At 49.0% G+C, this 25,351-nt stretch overlaps 1 protein-coding gene across 1 annotated transcript in view; it reads left to right on the forward strand.

The window, feature by feature from the left end:
- The window catches only part of LOC111075687 (mucin-2), a 29,843-nt gene extending 6,501 nt beyond the window's left edge, over window positions 1-23,342 (forward strand). The window contains 7 exon segments of the mRNA XM_041593996.1: window positions 16,760-16,889; window positions 18,783-18,897; window positions 19,894-20,054; window positions 20,142-20,281; window positions 20,389-20,421; window positions 20,423-21,844; window positions 21,847-23,342. Coding sequence (XP_041449930.1) covers window positions 16,760-16,889; window positions 18,783-18,897; window positions 19,894-20,054; window positions 20,142-20,281; window positions 20,389-20,421; window positions 20,423-21,844; window positions 21,847-22,449 — 2,604 coding nt within the window. The 3' untranslated portion in view covers window positions 22,450-23,342.
- The last annotated feature ends 2,009 nt before the right edge of the window (window positions 23,343-25,351 follow it).

Below are 25,351 nucleotides of genomic sequence, written 5' to 3' on the forward strand. Positions count from 1 at the left end.
TTCCATGTCTTATATTGTGCCCACTGTGCGGCTCCTCCCACTCGGCCACGTGCATCCATGCATTCCATAACGCCTGCCATGACCCCTCCCACAACCAAAGAGCAGATAACCGGATTAGACCGGCAAGGCAAGGCACGGCAAGGCAAACCACAACAGCAACTCTCCACTCCATCAGTGTGGCCAGGGAGGGCCCTTGGGGCACTGTTTATGCTCGTCTGCGGTCACCTGTGCAATTCCCCGACTGTTGACAAACGTAATTAAGAAATTGTTAGGCCAGTGGAGCGAGGCAGGAGGGAGAGGCCGGACAGAGAGCATGGATCCCGGTCAGTGGTGCGGGGTGCCGGGTTTCGTTACGCAAATGTTTGCCATATCCGCAATGGATATCTACACACACAAACACACACACACGCACATAGATATATGTATACATTGCATAAGGGTACAGTTTGTGTGTGTGAGTGTGTTTGTGGTTAAATAATATTTGTGCTTTGGCAGGCAATGCCCTTTTGGGGATTTTATTAGCTCGGAGGAAGTTTGGCACCAAATGGCATTGAGCAGAGAATTGCCATGGAAATAAGGAGACTGCGACTGCGACTGTATGCAAAGGGGGTCCAATTGGTGGGGGACTCCAGGTACGACATTAATTATCAACGATCGTTAGTTGTAGATCGCCGCCCCAGTTCAGTGCAAGTGGCTGAAATTGCTTGTAAGTTGCGGCAAGTGCGGCAGAGTGCCATTGAGTTGAAAATGTGCAAGTAATGAAGCAATTGGCACGTGGATATTCTTTAGCCCTTCCCTCTCTCACCATCTGCCCATGTGCCCCCTCTTTGTGGCCACCCCCCCACTGAATCCATTTAAGCGCTGCCAGCGAGTGCCGGGCCATTGTCTTTTGTTCGGCTCTCGCGAGGTAATCAACTCGATTGCCACCACGCCCTCCATCACCTCCGCCCGACCTTAGCACTTGCAAGCCCCCACGCCCCCTTCCTCTTTTGCCCTTTGCTTTGACCTCATTTGGTGGGCTGTGGGGGGTGCTGTGCGGTGCTGTGCGGTGCTGTGGTGTGGGGTCACTGAGGTTTGTCCTTCGTTGCTTTTGCCTGAATGCTGGCAAACGCAGTCGCAGTCGCATTCGCAATGGATTCTTTGTGCTCTCTGTCGTTTCATCATCCGCCCTGATTACCTGCACCAGCCCCCTGCCCTGAGGGAGTCCCTCGCCCGCCCCCTGCTGCCGTCCCTGCAGCACTTTCCCCCTTTGTGTAGCCTTGTGCTCCTTTTGTTTTGGGGGGCCCTGCACGCCTCGTTATGCACAAACAAAGCGTTTTCGCTTCTTCCATTTAGCAGCAAATTAGAAGCTGGCGCTTTCAGTTCAGTCTCCTGCCACGTTACGGGGCAGGATGCTGGGCAGCAGGGTCCAGCAGGGGGCCAGCTCAGGTGGGACACATGCATGAAAAGCGAAAACTGAATAAAAAAGAACTTTCGAAAGAGATTACATTACGAATTAATTAACAGTAAATAAAAGCGCTCTCTCCCCCATCTGCCCCATCCGCCCCACCCCTCCCTTCACATGTGTGTGTGTGCGTGTTTTTAATCACTAAAACGCATCGAGAGAGCGGGAGAGGGAGGAAGGGAGCCAGCAGCAGCAGCAGCTGCCTGATTAATTTCCAGAACATTTCAGAATGGCCAGAAACTTTTGAACCGGTCATATAATGGTTTACGGCATCCCGCACCTCTCGATATGATACTTTGCAGCCACAAGCTCGGCGGGCCCCTGCTGCACTGAGAGAAAAAAGGTACCAACCACCAACTGGGCAAAAGTTGAGGCCCCATTTCGTATCGAAACAGAAAAGAAACTTAATAGCAGTAAAAACGGAGCTAAGTGTGCACAGAACAGATACAGAACATGAAGCTAGCAATCGATATTGTAGGCCTACACATATCGGGGACTATTATGAAATATCTGCTGCGGGGATTATCGATATACGTGCCCCATATTGGCAGTCGATTGCTGTCCATTTTTAAGTTTCTTTTTTTGTTTGTTGCGCTGCTCTCCCGCTGAGTGCTGCCATAACCATAATGACAACTGACAAGGCCGATAATGAGAACGATAATGCTGATGATAATGATGATGATGATGATGATGGCGGTGATGGTGCTGCTAAGCTACAGCCGCTGCCTCTCCTTTTGTACCATCAGTGGGTAGCTTGCCCCATGCCCCCGCCCCACAGCCAAGGCTGTTGTTAAAACATTATCGTTCACTTGGGCATCATTGATAACAAATGTGTGGCCATTAATCGAGGCATTTGCTTAGTGCTGCTGCTAAGAGAGCCTGATTAAGCCGGCATACAGATACAAGTACACACACACACAGGCACACACACAGGCATATGTGAAGAGGGTCTAATGTGTGTGTTAAACTTTGTTATGCCTTTCAGGCCTTGTTTAATAATTAAACAATAAAGAATGAACGACCGAACGAACGGCATTAAGTAATTTGTGTCGGTTAAGTCATAAAACTCACACACCCACACCCATACCCATAAAGAAGCGCTCACTAAGTGCAAACACACACACACACACGCACACTTATATCCATACATATATATATATGTACATACATGCATAAATTGTTAATTCTGTGCACAAGTTTAATGAGTCGTTGGCATGAAAATTTCAAATTTATTGCAGGCCCCAGCACCCAGTCCCAGTGCCAGTCCCAGTGCCAGTCCCAGTGCCAGTCCCAGTCTCCATCCCCAGCTCAATAAATTTTGAGGGCTTGCGTGCCTGAGCTGAGCATTGAACTTGAGAGCCTCAGGAAGTTTTTGCCTCTTTTGCCAACCCACACCAAACCCACACCAAACCCACACCAACCCAACCCGCCCCTGGATGAGCCATTGATTCATGTTAATTAAATGTGACAAAAGTTGAGAAACTTTTACTGGCTTTTTGCCTCTGGCTCTGGCGGTGGCTGTGGCTGTGTGACTCTCCTTTGTGTCCTCCGCTGCACACAATTTTCATTTGGCCATGTTGCGGTTACTTTATTGCCACTTTCCTTTCACCCTGCTCCTCCTGCTCCTCCTCCTGCTCCTCCTGCTCCCCCTGCTCCGCCACTATAATGTGCGACATTTTCGATTGCGATCATCAGGCCAAAATGTTGCATAGCAAAACTTTGTTCACTTTTAATTAGAAATCGAATCGAATCCGCAAGCTGTCGAAGTTTTATCTATGCCCTGATATCACTGGCTACAGCGGGGTGGGGGGCTCCACTGGGTGGCTACAGCGGGCGGAATGGCCTGCTGCACTGCCAGCTCAGAGCCCAGAGCCTTGGAAATGGGCTCTTGCTCCTGCTGCTGCTGCCGCTACCCACCAGGGAAAAGTTTATGCAACGTTTGGCCGTCGGCAAGTGGTGAGGGTGGTGGGAAGTGAGTGAGAGTCGGAAGCGGAAAGCGGAGACACAAAAAAGGAGTTGCAGCTCGCACTGATTCCGGTCCGTTGCCAGGATTAGCAACATTTTCTTTTGCTGCCAACTTAAATCTTTTGCCAACAAGTTTCCATTCTCAAACTTTATCGATATCGATAACGATGCTGCAATGAGCTGTCACCTGCTCCAGCCACCATACCAGACTTCAAGTCCACTCTAGACTCTAGACTGCAAGATCTGCAAGACTGCAGAATGAGGCTGATGACGGGTGTGGCCGCAGAGGTGGATTGCCGGGGGTTCACTGTACATGGCAATCGCCCGTCGTTCAGTGGAGTTTCGACCCTGGGCCACTGGAGTGGCCCCAACTCCCCTTGGACTCTCACCGCTTTAATTTTCGCTAATCAATTTGCATACTGGCGGCCAGTGGCCACACCCCAATGTGGAATCTGCCACTCCCCCTGCCAACGAGGCGAGCACTAACTTCGGGCATTCAGCTAAGGCCCAGCTCAGCCCAGTCCAGTCCAGCCCACTCCGCTCCCACACCAAGGCTCCCTTTGCTATGCAACCCTCCATCTGCATCTTACAGTGGAAACTTGCAGCTTACTGTCCGCTGTCCGCTGTCCGTTGTCCGCTGTCTGTTGTTTCAATTTCAATTATAAACTTTAAATAATTCAGCCTCGACCTGCCACGACTGTCCTCAGCTTCTCCCACGCCCCGATATACATATTTCAGCTCCCTTAAGCCGCCTGCACAGCCAAAAGAAAGAATTTAAGAAAGTTCTGGTGAGTTGCCGTCGCTGAGGCATACTGCCAGATACTCAGCCGGATGACAGATGGTTGCAAATGAAAAATAAAACGTCACAGAAATCCCTCACAACTTCAAACATCACATAGCTGGTAGGGAATGGGGAATGGGTTGGCTAATACACCGATAATACTTGAGACAATGGTGTATGCTCGTAGCCGAAAAGCTTACTTAAGCGTGGCCCCACGATATATCGGACTGGGCCTAGTAGCCGGCCTGCCATACCTCTCGACTCAAGACTGAGCTGCACTCAAGACAAGAAAAGACATTGATCTCTGATCAGCTGGCTGATTGGCTGATTTAATCTTAACAAAAACCAAAAATAATTGCAGCAAATTTTAGCCCAAATGTTTCTTGTTGGCGTGGCATCACTACTGGCGCTGCTCCGCTTTACCTGCTTTTCCTGCTGCTTGATAAACGCCTTGATTTGAACGGCATTCCCCTTGAGGCCGTGAGCAGATTCTGTTGCGTGTTGGAAATGTCAACAGTTGGGGTGCCGGCGCAGAGGCTCTGCAGCGTGAGGGAATCGTCAAGTTGCAGCTTGACATCGAAGAGCTTTGTCACTCCACGTGCTCGCTTAGATTTTCGCCTCCTCTTGTTAATTCTGCAGCCTGCTCATTTGAATCTCAGCACTACGAATCTCAGCCAACTTCCCGCACTGCTACTGCACTTCTCTGGCTCACATTTCGCCTGCAACTGCTGCACCGCTCTGCAACTGCTGCAGCTCGCCCTGCAGACTCTTCTTCCAACACCGGCCTTTTGGCCTGCCGACTCCAGCCCTCCAGGCGCAGCTTGGCGAATTGTTTGCGCTGCTGATGGATTAATTTTCTGCTGTAGCTGGGTCAGTCGTCCCCCGTTGGGCAGCCACCAAGGGCCTTGCAATCAGGTTTTGGCGCAAATTCTCCGCTTCGTGGACATGCGCCTTTTCAATTGCTCCTGTTTGAGATGCTTGTTGTCCTCGCTCAACTCAGCATGTCCAGCTGAATGCTCTTCAGCTGGCTGTGGCTTCTGGCCTCGATCCCGCAGCGCATCCCGTTCGGCTATCAACGGATTAATTTTCTGCTGTAGCTGCGAGAGGTCGTGGCCATTTTGCTTCGCTGCGCCCCATTCCTTTTCCATGCAAGGCGCAGCTGCAGTCGCGTTTTCTCGTCACTCAATGGCCACGGTTGGTGCCTCCTCCTTTTCAGCGTGGCAGAGCAGCCTTCCTCTTCAGTGCTTTTGCAGATCATCTAGGTAAAAAACCCACGCCCGAGGCAGCTCCTCATTGAGTTGGCCACTCGGCTGAGGCCCGCGTGAAATATCTTTGAGCAGCAGATCATCGAGATTCAGCAAGGATGTCCTCCATGTGGCTATTCAGCTGGGCATTGCCGTTCTCCAAGGTCGCCCGCCTGGCCTCCAGCTGCTGGATGTACTGCTGCTGGCGCACGTTCTCCGGCTCCAGCTGCTGGCATCGATTCTGGGCCAGCTCGAGCGAGCCCTCAGCTCATGTATCTGGACCTCCTTCTCCAGCACCATGGCCTAAAAGTCCGACTCCAGGGCGTTGTATCGCTTTGTGATTCATAGTCGTCTGTTCATATCCAGCAGCTCGCCGCTATGTGCGCATTTTCATCGAGCTGCTTCATGGATGAGGGTCCTCAGCTTGGACTCCAGCTGGGTATTGCACTGCTCCGCCCACTTCTTCTTCTCGCGCAGTTTATCGAGGCGGCTCTCCAGACTCCGGCGTATCACCTGCGTGTCCGCCAGTAGATCCTTCATTGCTCTCTCCTCACGGCTCCTGCGCTGCTCTCCATGCTGCCCCGTGCTCCTCCTCCAGCTTCTGCGTGTCTCTGGGCCTCGGCCGTGCCCTCGTGCGACTTCTGACTCTTGCCCTTATCTGCCTGCTGGTCTCCCAATGGCTTGCCCATCCACTCCAAGTAAAAAACGTCTTTGGACCCTTCATCCAGCAACTCGCTGCCTTCTGGCCTAGCCTTGGGCGCCGCACTCTTGCCCGGTTGTCCGCTCGTGTCACTCATTTGCTACGAAAGTGTTGAAATTGTTATTAGTAATACGAATTTAATCTTTATGTTAAATTTATTTCGTACCGCTTCTATTTTTTTGGCTTGTGTAGAGAGTCTAGGTTGTGGATTCGGTCAACGATTCTGACTAACTGAATATTCCCAGTCAAATTTGTTGCTGAAGGCTACTGGCCAACCCAGCCTGCTGTGTTTCCTCTGCTAAACGTACAAAAAGTGTAGCAAAGGAAGCGTTTGATTTGGATTTTTTGTTTATTAATTTAGGTTCATTATTTGGTTTATTGTAAACAAATATCAGAGCAATAAAGTACAAATACTTAACGTACTGTTACTGTTGATTAGCAACTTTTGTTAAGGGTCAAGGAATTATCTTAATTTACTATTTTAAGTTAAATGGTTACCAAGACAAAAAGACGAAGGACAAAAGGACGAAAACGGACGAAAACGGACATTGTGCAACAATAATTTATAGGTTCCTGGTGGCCAAATCTGACGGATGGATGGATGGAACCTTCGCCTGGTTCTGCTTCCTACCAATCTTCTAGCGAGGACGCTCGGGTGGCTCCTTAGTTTGGTCAAGTATCTTGTGGCTTGTTCGTTAGCAATGTCACCGACTGAGGGGACTCCAAGGTCTTTGGCGATGTCTCTATTACGGACATACCATTCAGCACCACAGATATTTCGGAGGGTCTTCTTCTGAATCACCCTGATCTTGTCCAGGTTCGTTTGCCATTCGCATGCAGGCGCCAGGATTACCTTATATGTATACGGATCAGATCTGAATAAAAGAAAATGAATTCCAGTGGCTGAAGGTGCTCACAGCCCCTGCTGTCTCTCTCGCTCTTCCCTGATCAGTGTGCGTGCGCCACCTGGGGGAGTGAGGAGAGAATGCTGATTCCTTTGTTGGTAAAAGTCAAATAAAGGCCGAGAGGTAGCTAATACTTCAACGTAAAATCAAATCAGCTGCGTGGAAGTGTGCGTACGCCACCAGCGCCTCTGTGCCACCCATCTGCGTTGCCGCATGCTGAGATGCGAAGTCTACTTTGTCCCTGTGCCAGCACAATCAACAGTGTGCTCTGCCCGCATATGTAAATTGATTCTCTGTTGCAAGCAGCTACACAGCCACTTCGATTCGAGGTTTGTCTCGTTCTGAGGACTCTGATTGAATGAAACTGACTGAAGAGGAAGGACCAATCTCAGTCACAAGAGCAGCCTCAGCCTCCCATACATATTTATTGCAGTATCCATTTCCGAAGCAGCTGGCAATGATTTTCCTTTCATTTGAGAGACATTTAATTTCTGTCGAGCGTCTTGGCAATGACTCCGAGTCCATGTCTGTGCCTGTGCCCATGCCCATGCCGGAGCCCTTGCACTTCTGCCCGCCCTTAATGGCCTGAGCTTGGGCCGTGGTGGGGCTGGGAGTGGGGCTGGGGCTTTGGCTCAAGTGAATCACTTAATCTGGTTGCAAAAAGTAAAAGCTCTGTAAAATTCACACAAACGAAGGGAGGGACAGGAGTACCTCTGTACCTGCCCCATGCACTTCATTCTGTTCGTCTCTGCCTCAGCCTCATCCTTATTCTCATTCTCCTTTGGCTGGATGTTGGCTTGTGGGCTCTGTGTACTGTGCACTGTGCTGGTGGGGAGGGCGGGGCGTCTGGGTTGCGGCAAGAGTTGACTTAAGTGTCCCACACATAATTCACATTGGCTCGAAAGTAGCGCAAGGATTAGGCGATGCACAACAAATTGCGATGTTATCCTTGGGGCTGGTTGGTGGTGCGACATGCAACACATGCAGGATACGTCGTGCCTCGTTCTCACTTATCTTTCTGTTCCTGTACCAAGCCCTCTCTGCTCTCTGCTCCTTGCCCTTCTCTGCTCTCTGCTCCTCTCTAAAATTCGTGTCACGCACTCATCTCTTATACCTTCTTTACTCTCATAGTCCCTTCCATATTTGTCTTGCTCCTTGATTGACTTTCCAGATTGCTTTTTTTATCCTCCATCTGCTTTGCTGTCCATCAGGCAAGCTTCTGGGAGCTCCCTTCTCCCCCTGGGAATCTATCGTGTCACGCTCTCACCTCTAAGCTGACTGAGTGACTGACTGAGTGACTGACTGAGTGACTGACTGACAAACGGGCTCGTTGGCAGTGCAGCTTGTCTGGCTGTCTTCAATTTTAATAAATTTTTCGTGCATGTAAGCAAGCGCGACAGTTGACAGCTGCAGCTTCGCTTGCCATTTTCTTTGGCCTCTTGCCATTGTCCCCGCCCCCGCCCATGACACTGTTCCCTCTGCCCACCGCCATGTCCTGTCCCTGTCGCCTCTCCTGTCTTGGTGGGGGCGTTGTCGCTGCCGCTGTCCCGAGTCGGTTATTGTAGTCAACGGGAGGATGAGGAGCATGGGGAGCGGGCACAGTCTGTTACAATTACATGTTCCACTGTGCTGGAGGGGGAGGATGTGAGGAGGAGGTGCTGGGTATGGGTATGGGTAGGGGTTTGGCTTAGGGCGGTGGCCCGCCAAGGACATTGCAGTGGCAATGTGACATTGCGATATTTTATACGCTGGCACGGGTCACGCTCTCGCTTCATTTATTTCTGTGCATATTTCTTCGTCAGAGCGTGTTATTTATAAGCACCTCAGCACCACGGCACCACAGCACCACAACCTTTGCTGGCAGCGCTCCGCTCTAAATTCCTTGCTACCTTGATAGCCTGTGGGGAGGCACAGGCGAGGGTACGGGCTGCTGACAACTTGCACAATTGGCCCTCGACATTTATCAAGAATGCTCGATATGGCTAACGGAGAAGACTGAGACTGAGGGACTGAGAGAGCTGGAGGTGTACCCTGCAGAGTGCTCATTTTGCCCTTGCTTCTCCTGTTCTCCTGCTCTTTTTCTACTCCTGCAGCAACTTTAGCTCAATCGCATTTGTGGTTGCCAATCGAGGGAGCTGGCAGAGAACTCCCACAGCCAACACTCCTCCTCCCATTCGGCTCCCCCCCTTCTCCAGTATAGTGGATCCAATCTGCCCTCTCCTGCCATCGCTCATACGCAATGTGGACCCAAATGATTGCCAAACCTGCCCCTGCCCCAGGCCAGCTGCCTCATTAGCATAATGGAGTGTAAATCATCCAAAACATAAGTTGAATAAAAGGTGAGGCTACAAAAAGCCACCTGAAGATGGATGGTCAAAAGCCAAAACAGTACAAAAAAGAATAAAAATTGAGGAATAAAAAATGAACGAGGGCGGGGTGCGGGCCGTGCTTCGCCCCGCTGCTGGCGGGATGTTTGCGTTCGTTGGTGGTGGGGGGGCCCCGCTTTGCTCTTGCTGCCCCCCCGCTGTGTGGGGGGGGCGCGACTGGTGCGTCTCCGGCCCAGCGGGCGGCGGGCGGGGGGCGCGGCGCGTCTCGGCTTGTCTGGGGTGCCCCCCCTCCACTTACCACTTCCCCCTTTTGAGTACGGGTATAAAAATGAAGATGCAGAATGGTGAATGGAAAAAGGAGATGGGAAATTAAATGTGAAAATAACATTGCTAATTCATAAATACTCGTATTATATTCTGTGTGTAAGCCACTCACTTTACTTGGCCGCCTTTTCTTTACTTCGTCAGTGTGTCACGGCAGCTGGTGCATCACTGTACGAGTGAGTATATGCTGTATAGCTGTACAGCTGTGTGTGTGTGACACTTGCCACAATGTTTGGGGTAAGAAGATGAGAAATGACACGAAGAAGCATCAATGGGGGAAGGAGGAAGCGAAAAATGTGCTAAAGGTGTCCTCCCCTGGTGAAGTGTGTGAGTGGGTGGTGATCGTGGGGCGATGGCAGAGGGGAGGTGACAAGCATAGTTTCGAGCTGTGGCAGGGCCATAAAATATTCCAATATATCAAAACGATTGCTAATGCAGAGCACCCCCCATCCACTCCACTCACTTTATTCCGCATTTACTGTATCGTGTTGCCCCTTCTAACTGTGTGCGTGGATCTCCTGCGTATTTGATTCAGCATCAGCATGCGGCCGTTATATCTCGCTCATTCCGCCAGGTGGCGCACGCACACTGATCAGGGAAGAGCGAGAGAGACAGCAGGCGCTGTGAGCGTCGGAGATTCAGACACTGGAATTCATTTTTTTTTATTCAGATCTGATCCGCATATATAAGGTAATCCTGGCGCCTGCATGGAGGTATGGCAAACGAACCTGGACAAGATCAGGATGTTTCAGAACAAGACCCTCCGAAATATCTGTGGTGCTGAATGGTATGTCCGTAATAGAGACATCGCCAAAGACCTTGAAGTCCCCTCAGTCGGTGCCATTATTAGCGAACAAGCCACAAGATGCTTGACCAAACTGAGGAGCCACCCGAACGTCCTCGCTAGGAGATTGGTAGGGAGCAGAACCAGGCGAAGGTTAAACCGCATCCATCCGTCCGAGTTGGCCACCAGGAACTTATAAATTATTGTTGCACAATGTCCGTTTTCGTCCCGCATTTAACTTAAAATAGTAAATTGTAAATATAAATTTCCTTAACCCTTAACAAAAGTTGCTAATAACAGAAACAGTACGTTAAGTATTTGTCTGTGATAATTGCTTACAATGAACCCAAAAAAAATAAAAAAATAAAAAAAAAGATCCAAATCACACGCTTACTTGGCTACACTTTTTGTACGTTTAGCAGAGGAAACCCAGCAGGCTGGCCAGTAGCCTTGAGCAACAAATTCGACTGGGAATATTCAGTTAGTCAGATTCGTTGACCGAATCCACAACCTAGAGTCTACAAAATTGAAGTCTACAAGTACAAAATTGAAGTAGATTAAAGATTAAATTCGATTAAATAATTTCAACACTTTCGTAGCAAATGAGCGACACGAGCGGACAACCGGGCAAGAGTCCGGCACCCGAGGCTAAGCCAGAAGGCAGGGAGTTTCTGGATGAAGGGTCCAAGGAGGATCTACTGGCGGACACGCAGGTGATACGCCGGAGTCTGGAGAGCCAACTCGAAAAACTGCGCGAGGAGAAGAGGTGGGCGGAGCAGTGCAATACCCAGCTTAAGATCGACCTCGATAAAATCAAAAAGCGATACAACGCCCTGGAGTCGGACTTTGAGGCCATGGTGTTGGAGAAGGAGCTCAAGATACATTCGCTCGAACTGGCCCAGATTCGATGCCAGCAGCTGGAGCCAGAGAACGTGCGCCAGCAGCAGTACATCACGCAGCTGGAGGCCAGGCAGGCGACCTTGGAGAACACCAATGCCCAGCTGAATAGGCACTTGAATGACATCGTGGCTGAGATGAGTTCGCTCAAAGATATTTTACTCAAGAATAATAAGTCTCGCGTGGGTTTTTTTAGTCGAGATAATACTGTCACGCTGAAAAACCAACTGGAAGGGCGGGACAAGGAGATGCACCTGCTGATTGAGCAGGAGCACGAGACACTAAATACCGTGGCCACATTGTATGAGGAGAAAACACGACTGCAGCTGCGCATTGTGAAAATGGAAAAGGAATTGGGGCGCAGTGAAACAATATTTGGCCAAAACCTATTTGCAGCTACAGCAGAAAATTAATCCGTTTATAGCCAAACAGTATGCGCTGCGCCTGGAGCTGGATCGGCACAAAGGCCTCTTGGTAGCTGCCCAAACGGAGGTGGATCGGTTGACCCAACTGCACGCAGAGACGCAGGCAGGCGAAATGAGAGCCAGAGAACTGCAGATTTGGACAATGCAAAGCTCTTCGATGTCAAGCTGCAACTCGACGATTCCCTCACGCTGCAGAGCCTCTGCGCCCGCACCCCAACTGTGGACATTTCCACCACCCAACAGAGTGTGCCCAGCGGACTCAAGCGGAATGCCGTTCAAAATATGGCGTTTATCAAGCTGCATGAAAAGCAGGGCGCCAGTAGTGATGCCATGCCCACCCATTCCAACAAGAAACATTTTTGCTGAATTTGCAATTATTTTTGATTTTGGCTTAGATTAAATCAGCCAACCATTGGCTGATCAGAGATCAATGTCTTTTCTTGTATTGAGTGCAGCTCAGTCTTCAGTCGAGAGGTATAGCAGGCCGGCTACTAGGCGCAGTCCGATATATCGTGGGGCCACGCTTAAGTAAGCTTTTCGGCTACGAGTATGCACCATTATCTCAAGGATTATCGGAGTATTAGCCAACCATTCCCTATTCCCTAGCAGCTATGTGATGTTTGAAGTTGTGAGGGATTCTTGTGACTTTTTTTTTCATTTACAACCGTCTGTCATCTGGCAGTATGCCTCAGCAACGGAAACTTACCAGAGCTTTCTTTATTTTTTTCTTTTGGCTGTGCAGGCGGCTTAAGTGATCTGAAATATGTATATCGGGGCGTGGGAGAAGCTGAGGACAGTCGTGGCAGGTCGAGGCTGAATTATTTAAAGTTTATAATTGAAGTTGAAACAACAGACAGCGGACAGTGGACAGTGGAAAGCGGACAGCGGACAGTGGAGATGCGGACAGCGGACAGTAAGCTGCAAGTTTTCACTGTAAGATGCAGATGGAGGGTTGCATAGCAAAGGGAGCCTTGGTGTGGGAGTGGGCTGGAATGGACTGGGCTGGGCTTTAGCTGAATGAAGAAGCGCTCACTAAGTGCAAAGACACACACACACACGCACACTTATATACATACATATGTACATGCATAAATTGTTAATTCTGTGCACAAGTTTAATGAGTCGTGGGCATGATGCTAGCAATCAATACTGTAGGCCTACACATATCGGGGAGGCACAGGCGAGGGTACTGACAACTTGCACAATGGCCCTTGACATTTATCAAGAATGCTCGATATGGCCCGAGCCTCGACAAGTTGAGCAGCCAACGGAGGAGACTGAGGGACTGAGAGAGCTGGAGGTGTACTCAGCCTCAAAGTAAAAAATGAAGAATGAAGAATGCAGAATGGTGAATGGAAAAAGGAGATGGGAAATTAAATGTGAAAATAACATTGCTAATTCATAAATACTCGTATTATATTCTGTGTGTAAGCCACTCACTTTACTTGGCCGCCTTTTTCTTCGTCAGTGTGTCACGGCAGCTGGTGCATCACTGTACGAGTGGATATGCTGTATAGTAGCTGTACAGCTGTGTGTGTGTGACACTTGCCACAATGTTTGGGGTAAGAAGATGAGAAATGACACGAAGAAGCATCAATGGGGGAAGGAGGAAGCGAAAAATGTTCTAAAGGTGTCCTCCCATGGTGAAGTGTGTGAGTGGGCGGAGGGGAGGTGACAAGCAAAGTTTCGAGCTGTGGCAGGACCATAAAATATTCCAATATATCAAAAGGATTGCTAATGCAGAGCACCCCCCATCCACTCCACTCACTTTATTCCGCATTTACTGTATCGTGTTGCCCCTTCTAACTGTGTGCGTGGATCTCCTACGTATTTGATTTTTAAAACCGCTGAGGCTGATCTGAGGCGGATTGCATACTTGCATATTTATATGGCTCGGATAGGAACGAGATACTCATGATTTGCGCACGATTCACTCGCACACAGGTGGAGCCACAGCCGAGCAACAAACAAAAAGATAACCAATAAATTTCAGGAAAATGAAAATATAATAGCCCGTTAAGGGAACCAATTTCGAATGGGTTGAATGCATTCACAAAATGTGCCGTGGATCAGCGTTGACAGCGGGTGAATGATTTTTGGCTTTTTGGCTTTTTAGCTGATGTTGCTCAAGTTGCTGCTAATTTAATTGCTGTTCCTCAGGAAGATTCTGATATAGTTAAATGCACATATAAATATATATATATATATGTATATATCTGTTTTCCCGACCTCTTCAGCAGCAAGAAATTCGCGATCTAAAACCCAATAAATATTGGGTAGTTTTAAATATTTTTGTAAATTAACACAAAACATTGTTAATTAAATGTTTATTTAGCATATGATCTCGCGGCAGACTATTAAAATATAAGAATAAGTAACTTTAATGGCACGGTTCGATCTTGTCTGATTTCTGCTAATACCACTAATGTTAAGGCGGACTGCTTACTGCCTCTCTGCTGTTACTTTTTGTCTGCTGCTGATCTGCTGCTAGTCTCGTTCTGCTTTTACTTCTGTTAAAGCTTCGCTGCTGTTACTGCTTGGCTGCTGTTGCTGCTTGCCTGCTCTGGTGCTGCTGTTACTTCTGTTACTGCTTCTTTGCTGTTTTACTGTCACTGCTTGTCTGCTGTTGATCAGTTGCTCCGTCGTTAATCACACAGTGCGAATGGGTTCCATTCGCCTCATTCGAAGCCAATGACTCTATTCGTTTATTGGAAATGTAAACTGAAAATCATAGCCTAGCTTTAATGCAGGAAGTCCGTTCCTACGAGTACTTAATATTCCTACTACTAATTTTTGCATCAAGCAGTGCTTCCATTGGTTCCATTGTTTTCGCCACCCTGCCACCCCTTTTTTCCGCCCTGTTGCAATTTCACGGACAATGAGCGCATTTGTAAGTCAATTATGTTGCACACAGTTTTGATGCATTTTCAATAGTGCCCACAAGAGTTTTCGATGATTTGAATATAAACCCGAGACAAAAGAACAGCCAAAACAGCAATCGAGGAAAACATGTTATTAAGTGTTCCTCCGAAGGCTCGATTCAAATTGCATATTAAGAATTTGTGGGTCCACTTATTACCCTTCAGAGCTGCCACAAGCAGCCAAACGGCCACATATCCATCATAATCCCATAATTACAGTCATAAACGTATCCCTGCCTCCCATTTTGCTTCAATAGCACAAAGCGATGATTGATATAAAAACAAAAATTAATCGACTGATAAGTGACTCATCCTGGCTACACGCAGATCCACGCCACGCCACGCCACTCCCCACGCTTGGGCCCTCCCCGCTTTTGGTGTTTATATTTGCGTCTCTTAAATCTCTTTATTTTTAGACCCTGCCCTTGCCACGGCTTCCTCTGCCAGGGCTTTCATGCCAGGCTATGGCATTTTTTGTGAGCCTCAATGAGGAGATGAAAGTGCGCCCCGCCCTGCCCGCATCCAGCAGACAGAGAAAAAAGTTTGCTGCTTTTTTCTTTCTTTGTTTTTTAATTTTTCAATTAAATGTTAATTAAGTTAATGAAATGCCTGCTCTGCCATGCTCTGCTCGCCTCTGCTGCCCCCGTCTCTTACGCAATGTTGACTCATTCGCCAAATGAGGGCAGGGAGTGAGGGGGAAAAGGGAATAGGATGGGACAAAAAAAATTGGCTCCTCTAATTGGTGGATCTGCCGTCTGCCTAAAATTCGGATCTTTCAATGGCAAGTCGGCAAGAAACATATACAAATCCTACGGCAACAGTGCAGCTTATTCACCAACTAGCGCGACGACCATGTGCCAGTTTACTGGCAGCATTACCCCATGGCCGCAGGAATTGGCCCTCAATGGTGGCAAAATTCTAGGGACTGCAACATTGACAATGCTATAGAAAACTCCCAAAAGGGATGACATTGGCGATGCCATGGAAAACCCCTAACTATTTGTGATTCTCTGCACTCTGCAAGGAGTCACACAATGCCGAAAGATTGTTGGGTAGAGCCAAAAGCTTGGATTAAACCTCTCAGGCATTTTCTAGCTCATTTAAATTTCTGTTTGATTCGATGCCGAGACGCCAGTCTGGCCACAGCCTTCGGCATTTTGTGGATTTTCTGCTTTATGAGTACACATTTTTGCATAAATATTTACGAGTACCGAGAACCTGTATGAACCACATATGTATGTATGTATGCGCCATGTGCTTTATTCTTATGCTACAGCCTCTGCTCCTAATTAGTTAATGTCGAAGCGGCAATGCCTGTCACTCCATTCCCAAAAGAGAGAGAGAGAGAGGATAAGCAGCAGGAAGGGGCTGGGCACGAGGCAGCCAGGCAGCGAGGTAGCCAGGCAGAGAGGCACAAATGAGTACCCAACATTTCTGTCATGCTGCTGGTTTTTGGTCTCAGCACGCGGCTGCTACAAAGAACATTTTTTGAATCTCTCTCTTGAGGCACGGCAGGAAGGAAGGTTGTCGTATGGTGCCATGACTTCGCTTTGTGGCATCTGTTACCCCGCACCCCAACACCCCACCACCACTCCTCCAGAGCAGAGCTCCTCCGCTGGTACTCCTGCTCGCCTGCTGTAATGAAATATATGGGGACAGGCTTCAAAGCAGATTTTACATCTACCCAGCTCCCTCCCAGCCCCACCATCTCATTCCCTGAGCAAATGTGCGCGTGTGTTTCGTTGTATGTATTTTTAATGTCGTAGAATCCCAAACACCGAGAAGCACCGAACAGCCCCATCCTACACAGCCCAAAACACAGCCCAAAACACTCACTCACTCACTCCACTCACTCCACGTGAGCGGGAGACAGGGAGAGAGGGAGAGAGAGTGGGATTCAGAGGCATTAAAAATGTAAACGCTTTACGGGGGGGGCCACCAGGCGTATGCTTAGTGCATAACGTATACGCACGGTGGCCGCATACAAATAAACCGTCACTCAACCACCTCCCCTCACTCTCTATTATTTTCTGTGCTTACAGGTGAACGTGAGCAACACTTGGACCATGCCGCAGGAGGGTCTGAATGTCTTCTATCGCTTCTTCCGCGATCGCATCTCCTGGTTCGAGGCAGATGCCGTCTGCCAGTTTCATCATGCCAATCTGGTGACAGGTAAGCGACAGCTGACGATTAACACGGTGGGTTGGGGTGGTTGGGGGTGTTGGGGGCTGGGGCCAGAAGCTAATGAAAGCCAAACATCAAGTCCAACAGCTAAGACTAGAATCCTGTTGAGGAATTCCCAACGCCAACCGCCAAAGCCAACAAAATGTGGAATGCAAATAAGCCCAGTGACAGCAACGAGCATGGAACGAGGGTGCAAAGAAGGTGAAAACGGGCAGGAAAAAGAGGTTAAAGCAGGGGTGGGGGTGGGGGAGGGGGATTGCACATTATTACAAATGTCCGGCAGCTGTTGTGACAGCGGACTCAGGGAAAGGAGAGAGAGAGAATGAGAACTGGGCTGCTGCTTGGGCTGCTGCTTGGGCTGCTGCTGCTGTTGGCTGTGTTACCTAGCGCCCCAAATGAATGCAGTTAGCAGGAAAGGAGAAACCTGGCCAAGGCTCCAAGGAGGCAAGCAGAGGAGATGCCGTTAGATGGGGCAAAGAGTGGCCTCTGGCTGACAAACGAAGGCCGAAAGGGGTGAGGTTGCTGGGCTACTGGGCTGCTGGGCTGCCATTGTGGCTCACAAATGAATGAAATGACAGCAAAGTGACGCAGCCACAGTCGAGTCGAGTCGAGTCTTTTATGTGGCCAGGCGCCCCCAAAAGCTTTTCCAGGGCGTCCCCCCCCAATCCCCCCCTTCTGTTGCTACCGCTCCCCTTCGGGCCATCTCATTTACCGCATTGCTTTCGGTTTGCATTTGCTATGTAAATACCCACCCCTCCGATCCCATGCCCTGCCATGCCATGCCGCATAACACAATAAATCCCACTGACAAATGCTGTCGCTGCAGTGCCAAGGGGAGAACAGAACAGAGGCAGTGGCGGGTATGGGGCAGATTGGGGTCAGATGAAGATAGCCAAAACAGCTCTCAGTGCAGCTAAATCAGTATGACACTAGCGCTCAAATGGCTCATCGACCGCTTGGATAATGCCACAAAATGTTGCCGGCAAATTGGTTGGAGACACACACACAGCAAGCCAGCCAGCAGCCCCATTCAGGCGCGTGGCGCAGCGGACACAGACATGGCAAAGAGCTTTGAATGGTGCGAAGCTTCTGTCCATTTCGAGCAGATCATCTTCGGCAGCTTCTTCTTATCTGCCAAATATTTCGATTCATCAGAGGACTCTACAGCTTGCCCCTTCCCGCTGTCCTCGCTGCCCTTGCAAAGGAACCAAACTTCTGTGTGATAGGGTCAAAAGTTCAGGGATCAATTGGACATGGGACGGCACAGCCCTACATGGCCTCGATGCAGCGTCGATTCGTGTGCTCATTGCTTTGGCAAGCGAATGGTCAAAGCTGACAAAAACTAGAGCCTGGGCCTAGAATAATTGTTGGCAAGGCAGGCATGTAAATTTCCGTGGGTGGGGGGGTATGGGGGGTTGAATAAACACTCGTAAAACAAAAGCTAAATAACAATGGCAAACAGAAACGAAAACCAACACAAACGACAGACAGACAGACAGACAACAGCAATGCTCAAATAGAAACAAAAATAATTTGCAACAGCGTTTTGTTAACAATTTCTGCTGTCACTCGAGGGATGGCTGGCTCCTGGCTCTACCCAAAAATATATACGAGTATATATGTAGATATATAAAAAAATCAAGCCAAGCAAAACAAATCAACTCCAACAACACAACACAACAGACGAAGCGAATTAAATACAGAAATACTCTTGTGTAGAACAAATAAAAACCATTTGTCGTCTTGTTTTCAATTCAACTCTATTCATTCTCCCCCCTCACTCTCTCTCTCTCTCTCTCTCTCTGTCTATCACTCCCTTTATATTTTCCCCCTCTTTGTGTCTGCTGATACAATGTTTTTTCCATGTGTGTGGAACAACAGTCGACAACAGTTTTCAATTCGATGCAACGCGCGACCTACTGAGGGAATTGGATGTGAACGACATCGTTTGGATTGGTCTCATGCGACCGCAGAATTCGGATCGTTTTATGTGGTCGTAAGTACCTACACACCAACACACCAACACCTGCAGTTACACCTACACCCAAGCAACACAACACGGAAAACGTAACGCCGAAAAGAGCTTCCGGAACAGACACAGACACTGACAGGGATTGTGTACAAAAAAAGGGTCCTATTAGGGCACGACTTTAGCCGGCTGGGCTGGGCTGGATCTATGATTCTGTGTGGAGCCCTGAGCTCCCGGTACCACAATTCCATTAAAGTTGCAGAGGTTTAAGTTGGGGGAATATGCTACGGAAAAAATGAAGATAGTTCTGGCGTAACAAACCAAATGAGCAGAGAAAAAATGCAAGCAAACGACTTTCAGACAGTCGGGAAAATCAATTTATATAGAAGAAAAAATACAGATATGCAGATAATACCATGTAAATAAGAAGGATATTTCCACTCAATTTGTTGTGGGGTAAATGCTTTAGTTGATGCAGCTTACAGCTTAAGCAGAGTCGAAATTGAAACAGAAAAAACACAATAATAATTATTATTTAATTTAAAACTAATTTAATTTAGCAGGGGAGTCAATGCATATGGTCTAGAATAGGGTAGGTAGGGGGTAGGTGTTGTAGAAGTGTGGATCAGTTGATGGGATCCAATTCCAGCGACGAGTTCATGCAGGTTACTCCGATTGAAGCAGTCCAGCAGAAGTTGCATAAGTTGGGCGTAGCATCGGTATATGTATAGTCTGTATACATAGGTACCCGCTTGCATCGAGTGGTAACGGCGCTGCTGCCCTGAACATACTCGTAGAAGGTGTACGATATGTGTATGTAGAGTATGTCAGTTAAAGCAGAAATATAAAATGGTTATGATAATGGAAAATAGTTCAAAAATAGTGCAGTCCTGCATGCAGTACTTAAGTCGAGTAAATTTAGCACAAATGAATGACAAATCATTCGATGAAAGTCCAAGGCGATTTCTCCACTTCTCAATTTTAATTGCTCTGCTTGTGCTTTTCGTTTGGGGGGATATACAGAAACTCGCGTCCCCTGGTGGCCGACACTGGCTACTGGGCCGAGTCGCTGCCACTGATGGATGCCCCGCTCTGTGCCGTTATTGATCCCATACGCGATTACCGCTGGCACGCACTGCGCTGCGGTGGCCCCGAAACGGCCTCCTTTCTGTGCGAGATGCCAGGTAAGTGCAACAGAGAGAGAGAAAGGAGAGAGAGAGAGAGGGGAGTAAAGCTAACACAAATTGTTTTGATTTGATTGATTTAACTAGTGCCCAGCTGGGCGGATGCCTGCATACTGAAGGACATGCCCAACCTGACCATGCAGTACATGGCGGACACGGCCAGCATCGAGCTCATCCGCAACTGCCAGGAGGAGGGCTTGCTGCGGCACACCTGCAAGGGCAAGGAGGTGAGTTCGCGTCCCCCGTGCAACATTTTCTGCCTCTCACTTTGCAGCGCGCTTGTGCCGGAGACTTTTCCTTGATTGTCTGCTCTGCTCCGCTCTGATCTTTGCAGGATCGCGATCGGGCCGTGCGCAAGCTGATCTGCCCCGAAGGAGCGACTGGAGGCGCAGCGCATCAACGACATAACCAACTCTCACTTCAAGTCGCTGCAGATCATCAACAACATCCGGACGGACAACAACGAGAACAACGACATCGATCTGCTACCCAACTACAACGGACGCAGGGGCATGGCCATCAACATTGAGGTGGCGCCACCGCCGGTGCCCACGCTGCCCCCGTTTCCACTGAACGAGCGGTTCGGCCTGGCCGAGTTCATGCAGGCCGATGCCCCCGGCTCTGTATCGCTCTCCGGGCTCTACCGCATACCAGACGAAATCCCCAAGCCGGTGAAGAAATCCCCCAAAAAGGCCAACGCCCCGGACTTTGTTGTAAAGGTCCACCAGCAGCAACAGCAGCAGAAGCAGAAGCCGACGACCAGCAAGCGGCTGCTGGAGGAGATGATGATGGGCGACCAGCCGGCCCTCAGCGAGGAGCAGCTGCCACCGAACGTGGCCGAGGCAAGGGATGACAGCAACAGTGATGCCTCCAACGAGATATTTGAGCACTTGCCCCACAAGAAGAAGATCCTGCCGCAGGACCTGCGGACCATGCCGCCCATTGTCGAAGTGGCAGCAACAGAAGCAGCAAAAACCCCTGAGGCTGCAACATCAAAGAGCACCATCACCACCATCACTCCGGCCCCTAAAACAACTCCCACACCTGGAACAACAGCAACAACAACAACCACTGAAATTCCAACAACAACTGCAAAAACAACTAAAGTGCCAACAAGCTGGGGAACAACAACCAGAGCAGCAGAAGCGACAACGGACCACAGCCCATCATCATCATCGATGGGAACGATGTTGCCTCTGCCCAGCAGCAACAACCCGGGCCATCACATGCACCCAGTGCAACAGCAACAGCCACAGCAGCAGCCGCCGCCGCTGCATGCCACGCATGTGAGGGAGTCCGCGGACAACTCGCATTTCATTCCACCTATGCTGTTGGTGAAGTCGCACTATGTGCCGCCAGCAAGGCATGGAAGCCAGGAGCAGCATGTCGATCACAGCGAACATAAACCAGCACATGCAACCACAACAGCAACAGCAACATCCACAAAAGCAACAACAGCAGCACCGAGAACAAAATCATTCGTAAAGGAGGAGCAGCAGGCGGAGAAGGAACAAGCGACAACAATCATGTCATTAACGGGGCTGACAGCAGCAACAGCAGACACAAGCACAGACACAGACACAGTGGCAACATCTACAGTGGCAGCAATGCCAGCAGGCACACCAAAAAGTATGCAGCTGACAACGGCAACCAAGTCACAAAGTGTGGCTGTGGAGGCGGCAGCTGGGACAGGCGTGAAAGTAGCTAAAGACAGCGACACCACCAAACAGAAGTTCGTTGCAATACCAACAACAGCAGCAGTCCCAGCAACAACAGCAGCAACAGCAGCAGTCCCAACAACCACTTAACCGGTTCAGCAGAAATTGAAAATACTATTAAGGCAACCGCAGCTAATGCAACAATTGCTGCCACAACACCGACAGTTACACCAACAACTAAAAGGGAAACACCAACTTCAACAACAGCAAAGGCTAAACCAATGGCTACACCAACCACACCAATAGCTACACCAATCACACCAAAACCTGCAGCTACACCGACAACTCCCAATGGAGCAGCAATAACTTCATCAACATCGACAACAACTACACCAACAACTACACCAACAACTACACCAACAACTACACCAACAACTACACCAACAACTACACCAACAGCTAGAAGCGAGACATTAAAGCCAGACGCAGTTGCAGCAAATGAAGGGGCTCTAAAGTCAGCCGGAAAAGATGCTAAAAAGAATTTAGAAGATAGAAGTGAGAAGAATGGGGCAGAGGAAGGTGCAGGGCCAGAGGCAGAGACCGAGTCAGAGTCAGAGGCAGCCACAACAAGACACAACTTCCTGGAGGAGGAAACCGAGGCGCCATTCAAGCCCAATCGACGACGCTCACTGACAAAGCCGGAAACTGTTAGCTATTTCAAGAAGATCCTGGGATAGAGCAGTGGCAGAGAATCAGAGAGTCAGTGGCAGAGAGTCAGTGGCAGTGGCAGAGGCAGAGAGTCAGCCGCAGCATCAGCAGCAGCAGCAGTAGCAGTAGCAGTAGCACTCCCCAGTAACCGTAATCGAAGCCTTAACAGTAACTGTTAACACCCATTTCCGGCACACACACACACAAGCACACACAGACAGACAAATAACTGCTCCCCAAGCACCATTGATACCGTTAGCAAAGTTACCCCCTCCTAACCCCACCCCTGCCGACAACGAAGCAACTTTAACCAAAGAAACCGACGAACTTTTGCACGTAATTGGTCTTCAAAATCATAGAAAGAGATGGAGCCGGAGCAAAAGAAAAGGGAGTGCATGAGAGAGAGAGAGAGAGCGAGCGAGAGAGCGAGAGAGAGAGCTAGCTTAAGTTCCGGGTGCCAGTAAATTGAATCAGTTGGCAGGACCCCCCCCACTCCCCTATTCGATTCGATCCGATCCAAGCAATTGCATTCCAAGCCAGTTGGTCCCTCTCTGACTCACCACATCCACATCCACATTCACATCCACATCATCATCATCCATATCCACATTCTGGCCAAAGTTTGTCTCGAGCCCTTTCCTCCTCCGCCACCCCTTTTATGTTCTGTCTTAGCCAGAAAATGCCGGAAATCCAAGCTGTTAGTCAACGCCAAGCGGAAACGCAAAGCAGCCAAAAGAAAACTCAGCTCTCAGACTTCTCTTCTCTTCAGGTTCGGTTCGGTTCGGTTCGGTTGGGGGTTGCTGGCAGTCAACGACGATTCCAGTTGGCAGCAATATATCAAATATGTCAATTTTTCACCGGAAGAAGCACCACAAAAAAATAATAAAAAAATAAATAAAAAATAAACACGCACACAAGCAAACAAACAAACAGCCACACACACACTGTGAGAGACACACACAGAAAAAAGAGATAGCTATAGAAATGCCATGATAAAAGGAATAAAAGAAACAGAGGAAAAAGTGCTAGAAATGGCAGCGCCACAGGAGACGCTGAGGCTGAGGCTGAGGCAGCTGCAAGCGATGCAAGAGAGAGGAGCTGGCTGGAAAGAGATGGCAAGGCAAGCTGGCGAGTTAGAAAGAGTTAGTGTGCAAAGCAATGGCCAAATCATAAGTACGATAAATACAAATACAAAAAATAAAATATGCAAACAAACAAACAAACAAACAAAAAATGCAGAAGAAAGCAAAAAAAAACAAAACCAAAAACCAAACCATAAATGTGTGTTTACAAACAGTATACAAAAGGGTTCTGTTTCTGTTGGATTTCGGTGTACTTAGTGGGAGAGGACAGGGAGAGCACACGAGCAGCAGGAGAGGGCAGGCGTGGTCAGAGTGCGGGTGATGTAATTACCAGTTGAAGAGGCTGCCTCTGCCGGACAGATCGCCACACGATTTGTGTGTGTGTGTGAAGGGAGTGTAGAGAGCACTCCGCTGCAACTTTTCACTTTTTCACATTTTCCATTGGCTTTAACACTCGCTCCTGCTGGTTTCCCTGCTTGCATTTTGGGTGCACTTTTACTTTTGCGACTTAATCTCGCATTCGATTGAATGTTTCCCTCTCCGCTACTTAAGTAAATTTTAATTTCCAAGAAAAAACTTTCCTTTAGTTCCCGCGACACTTGAAGCAAAGTTTTGCCGCCGAGCATTGCATTCCAATCCCTGGCCCAAGCCCAAGCCAAGTACACCGAAATCCAAAACAGAAGCCGCTAACCAAATTACATATTTAACTATAAATTATAAAAATATGACATAGATCACATTTTTTTTTTTCGTGCGTGGAAATAGTCAAATACAATTTGTGTAAGTGAAGGCCAAAAGCGTTTCGTCATTTTGGGTATTTTGAGGAAATTACTTCGCAAATTAATGAAATGATGAAAGCAAAGACGAAGCAGAGCAAGGCACACCTAAGATTAAGCTAAAGTTTAACAAAAAAGAACACAAAACCAAAAGGGAAAAAATAAAACCCAAAAAGTGGTGGAGAAGGGGGCAGGGCGCTGAGTCCACCCCACCAACCCCACACCCTCCAATGAGGAGGCAAAAATAACGAAAACCAAAACGCACTTGATGTAGAGAAATATTTGTAGGTACTTAAGATCCCCCCCCCCCCCCCCCCCGCCTTCCGGCCCGCGCGGCGGGGAAACCCAGGCAGCCGCCCCCAAGAACCCCCCCCCTGGGGCTGGCCCGCCCCCGGCTGGGGGGGGGCTTTAAGCCGCCGTCCCCCCCCCCCCTCCACTTTTTGTTGTTTTTTTTGATCGTTTTGTATTACATTTTTCCTTTGTTCCTTGTTTTTGCTGTTTCGCTGGTTCGGTTGGGGTGAGTGTGCGGGGGGGACCGCGTGAAAAGCGGCTCGAGGCCACTTGAGGGGGCCCACTCCACGCCAGTCCCAGTCCAGCTCAGCCCCAGTGGCCCCTCAGCGATGTGCCGAGTTCTGCCACTTCTTGGATACCCTTTCCCTAACCCCTACGCCTACCCCTCCCCTTAACAGTTTGTCGACAGATTGCTGAATATTTAGATATTTTATAAGCCCATAAAATCGATCTTTAGATACATATTTCGATTACTGATTGATAGTAGGATGATAATTTGTAGCTTTGATGGTTCTGAGTGCTCAGCTTTGCCCAGCAGCATCTGGCATCGGTTATGCCTAGAATCTATCTCCTTCCCCCCTACTCAAGGCCTACCCACTCATCAAAGTAAGTGGATTGCTGTGGAGGCCGCCTCCCGCCAGTTGGCCGGCCCCAAGTCCGTAATTCGCTCAGTTAGACACCGTGAATATTCCGGGAATTCAACTTGAGGATTCCAGTGCCCTGGTTCTGGTTTTGGGTTGCGGCCAATGGTCATGGCTGGGGCGGCATCCATCGGCTGCGGC

The sequence above is a fragment of the Drosophila obscura genome, unplaced genomic scaffold (assembly GCF_018151105.1).
Source record: "Drosophila obscura isolate BZ-5 IFL unplaced genomic scaffold, ASM1815110v1 contig_201, whole genome shotgun sequence".
Lineage (NCBI taxonomy): Eukaryota > Metazoa > Arthropoda > Insecta > Diptera > Drosophilidae > Drosophila > Drosophila obscura.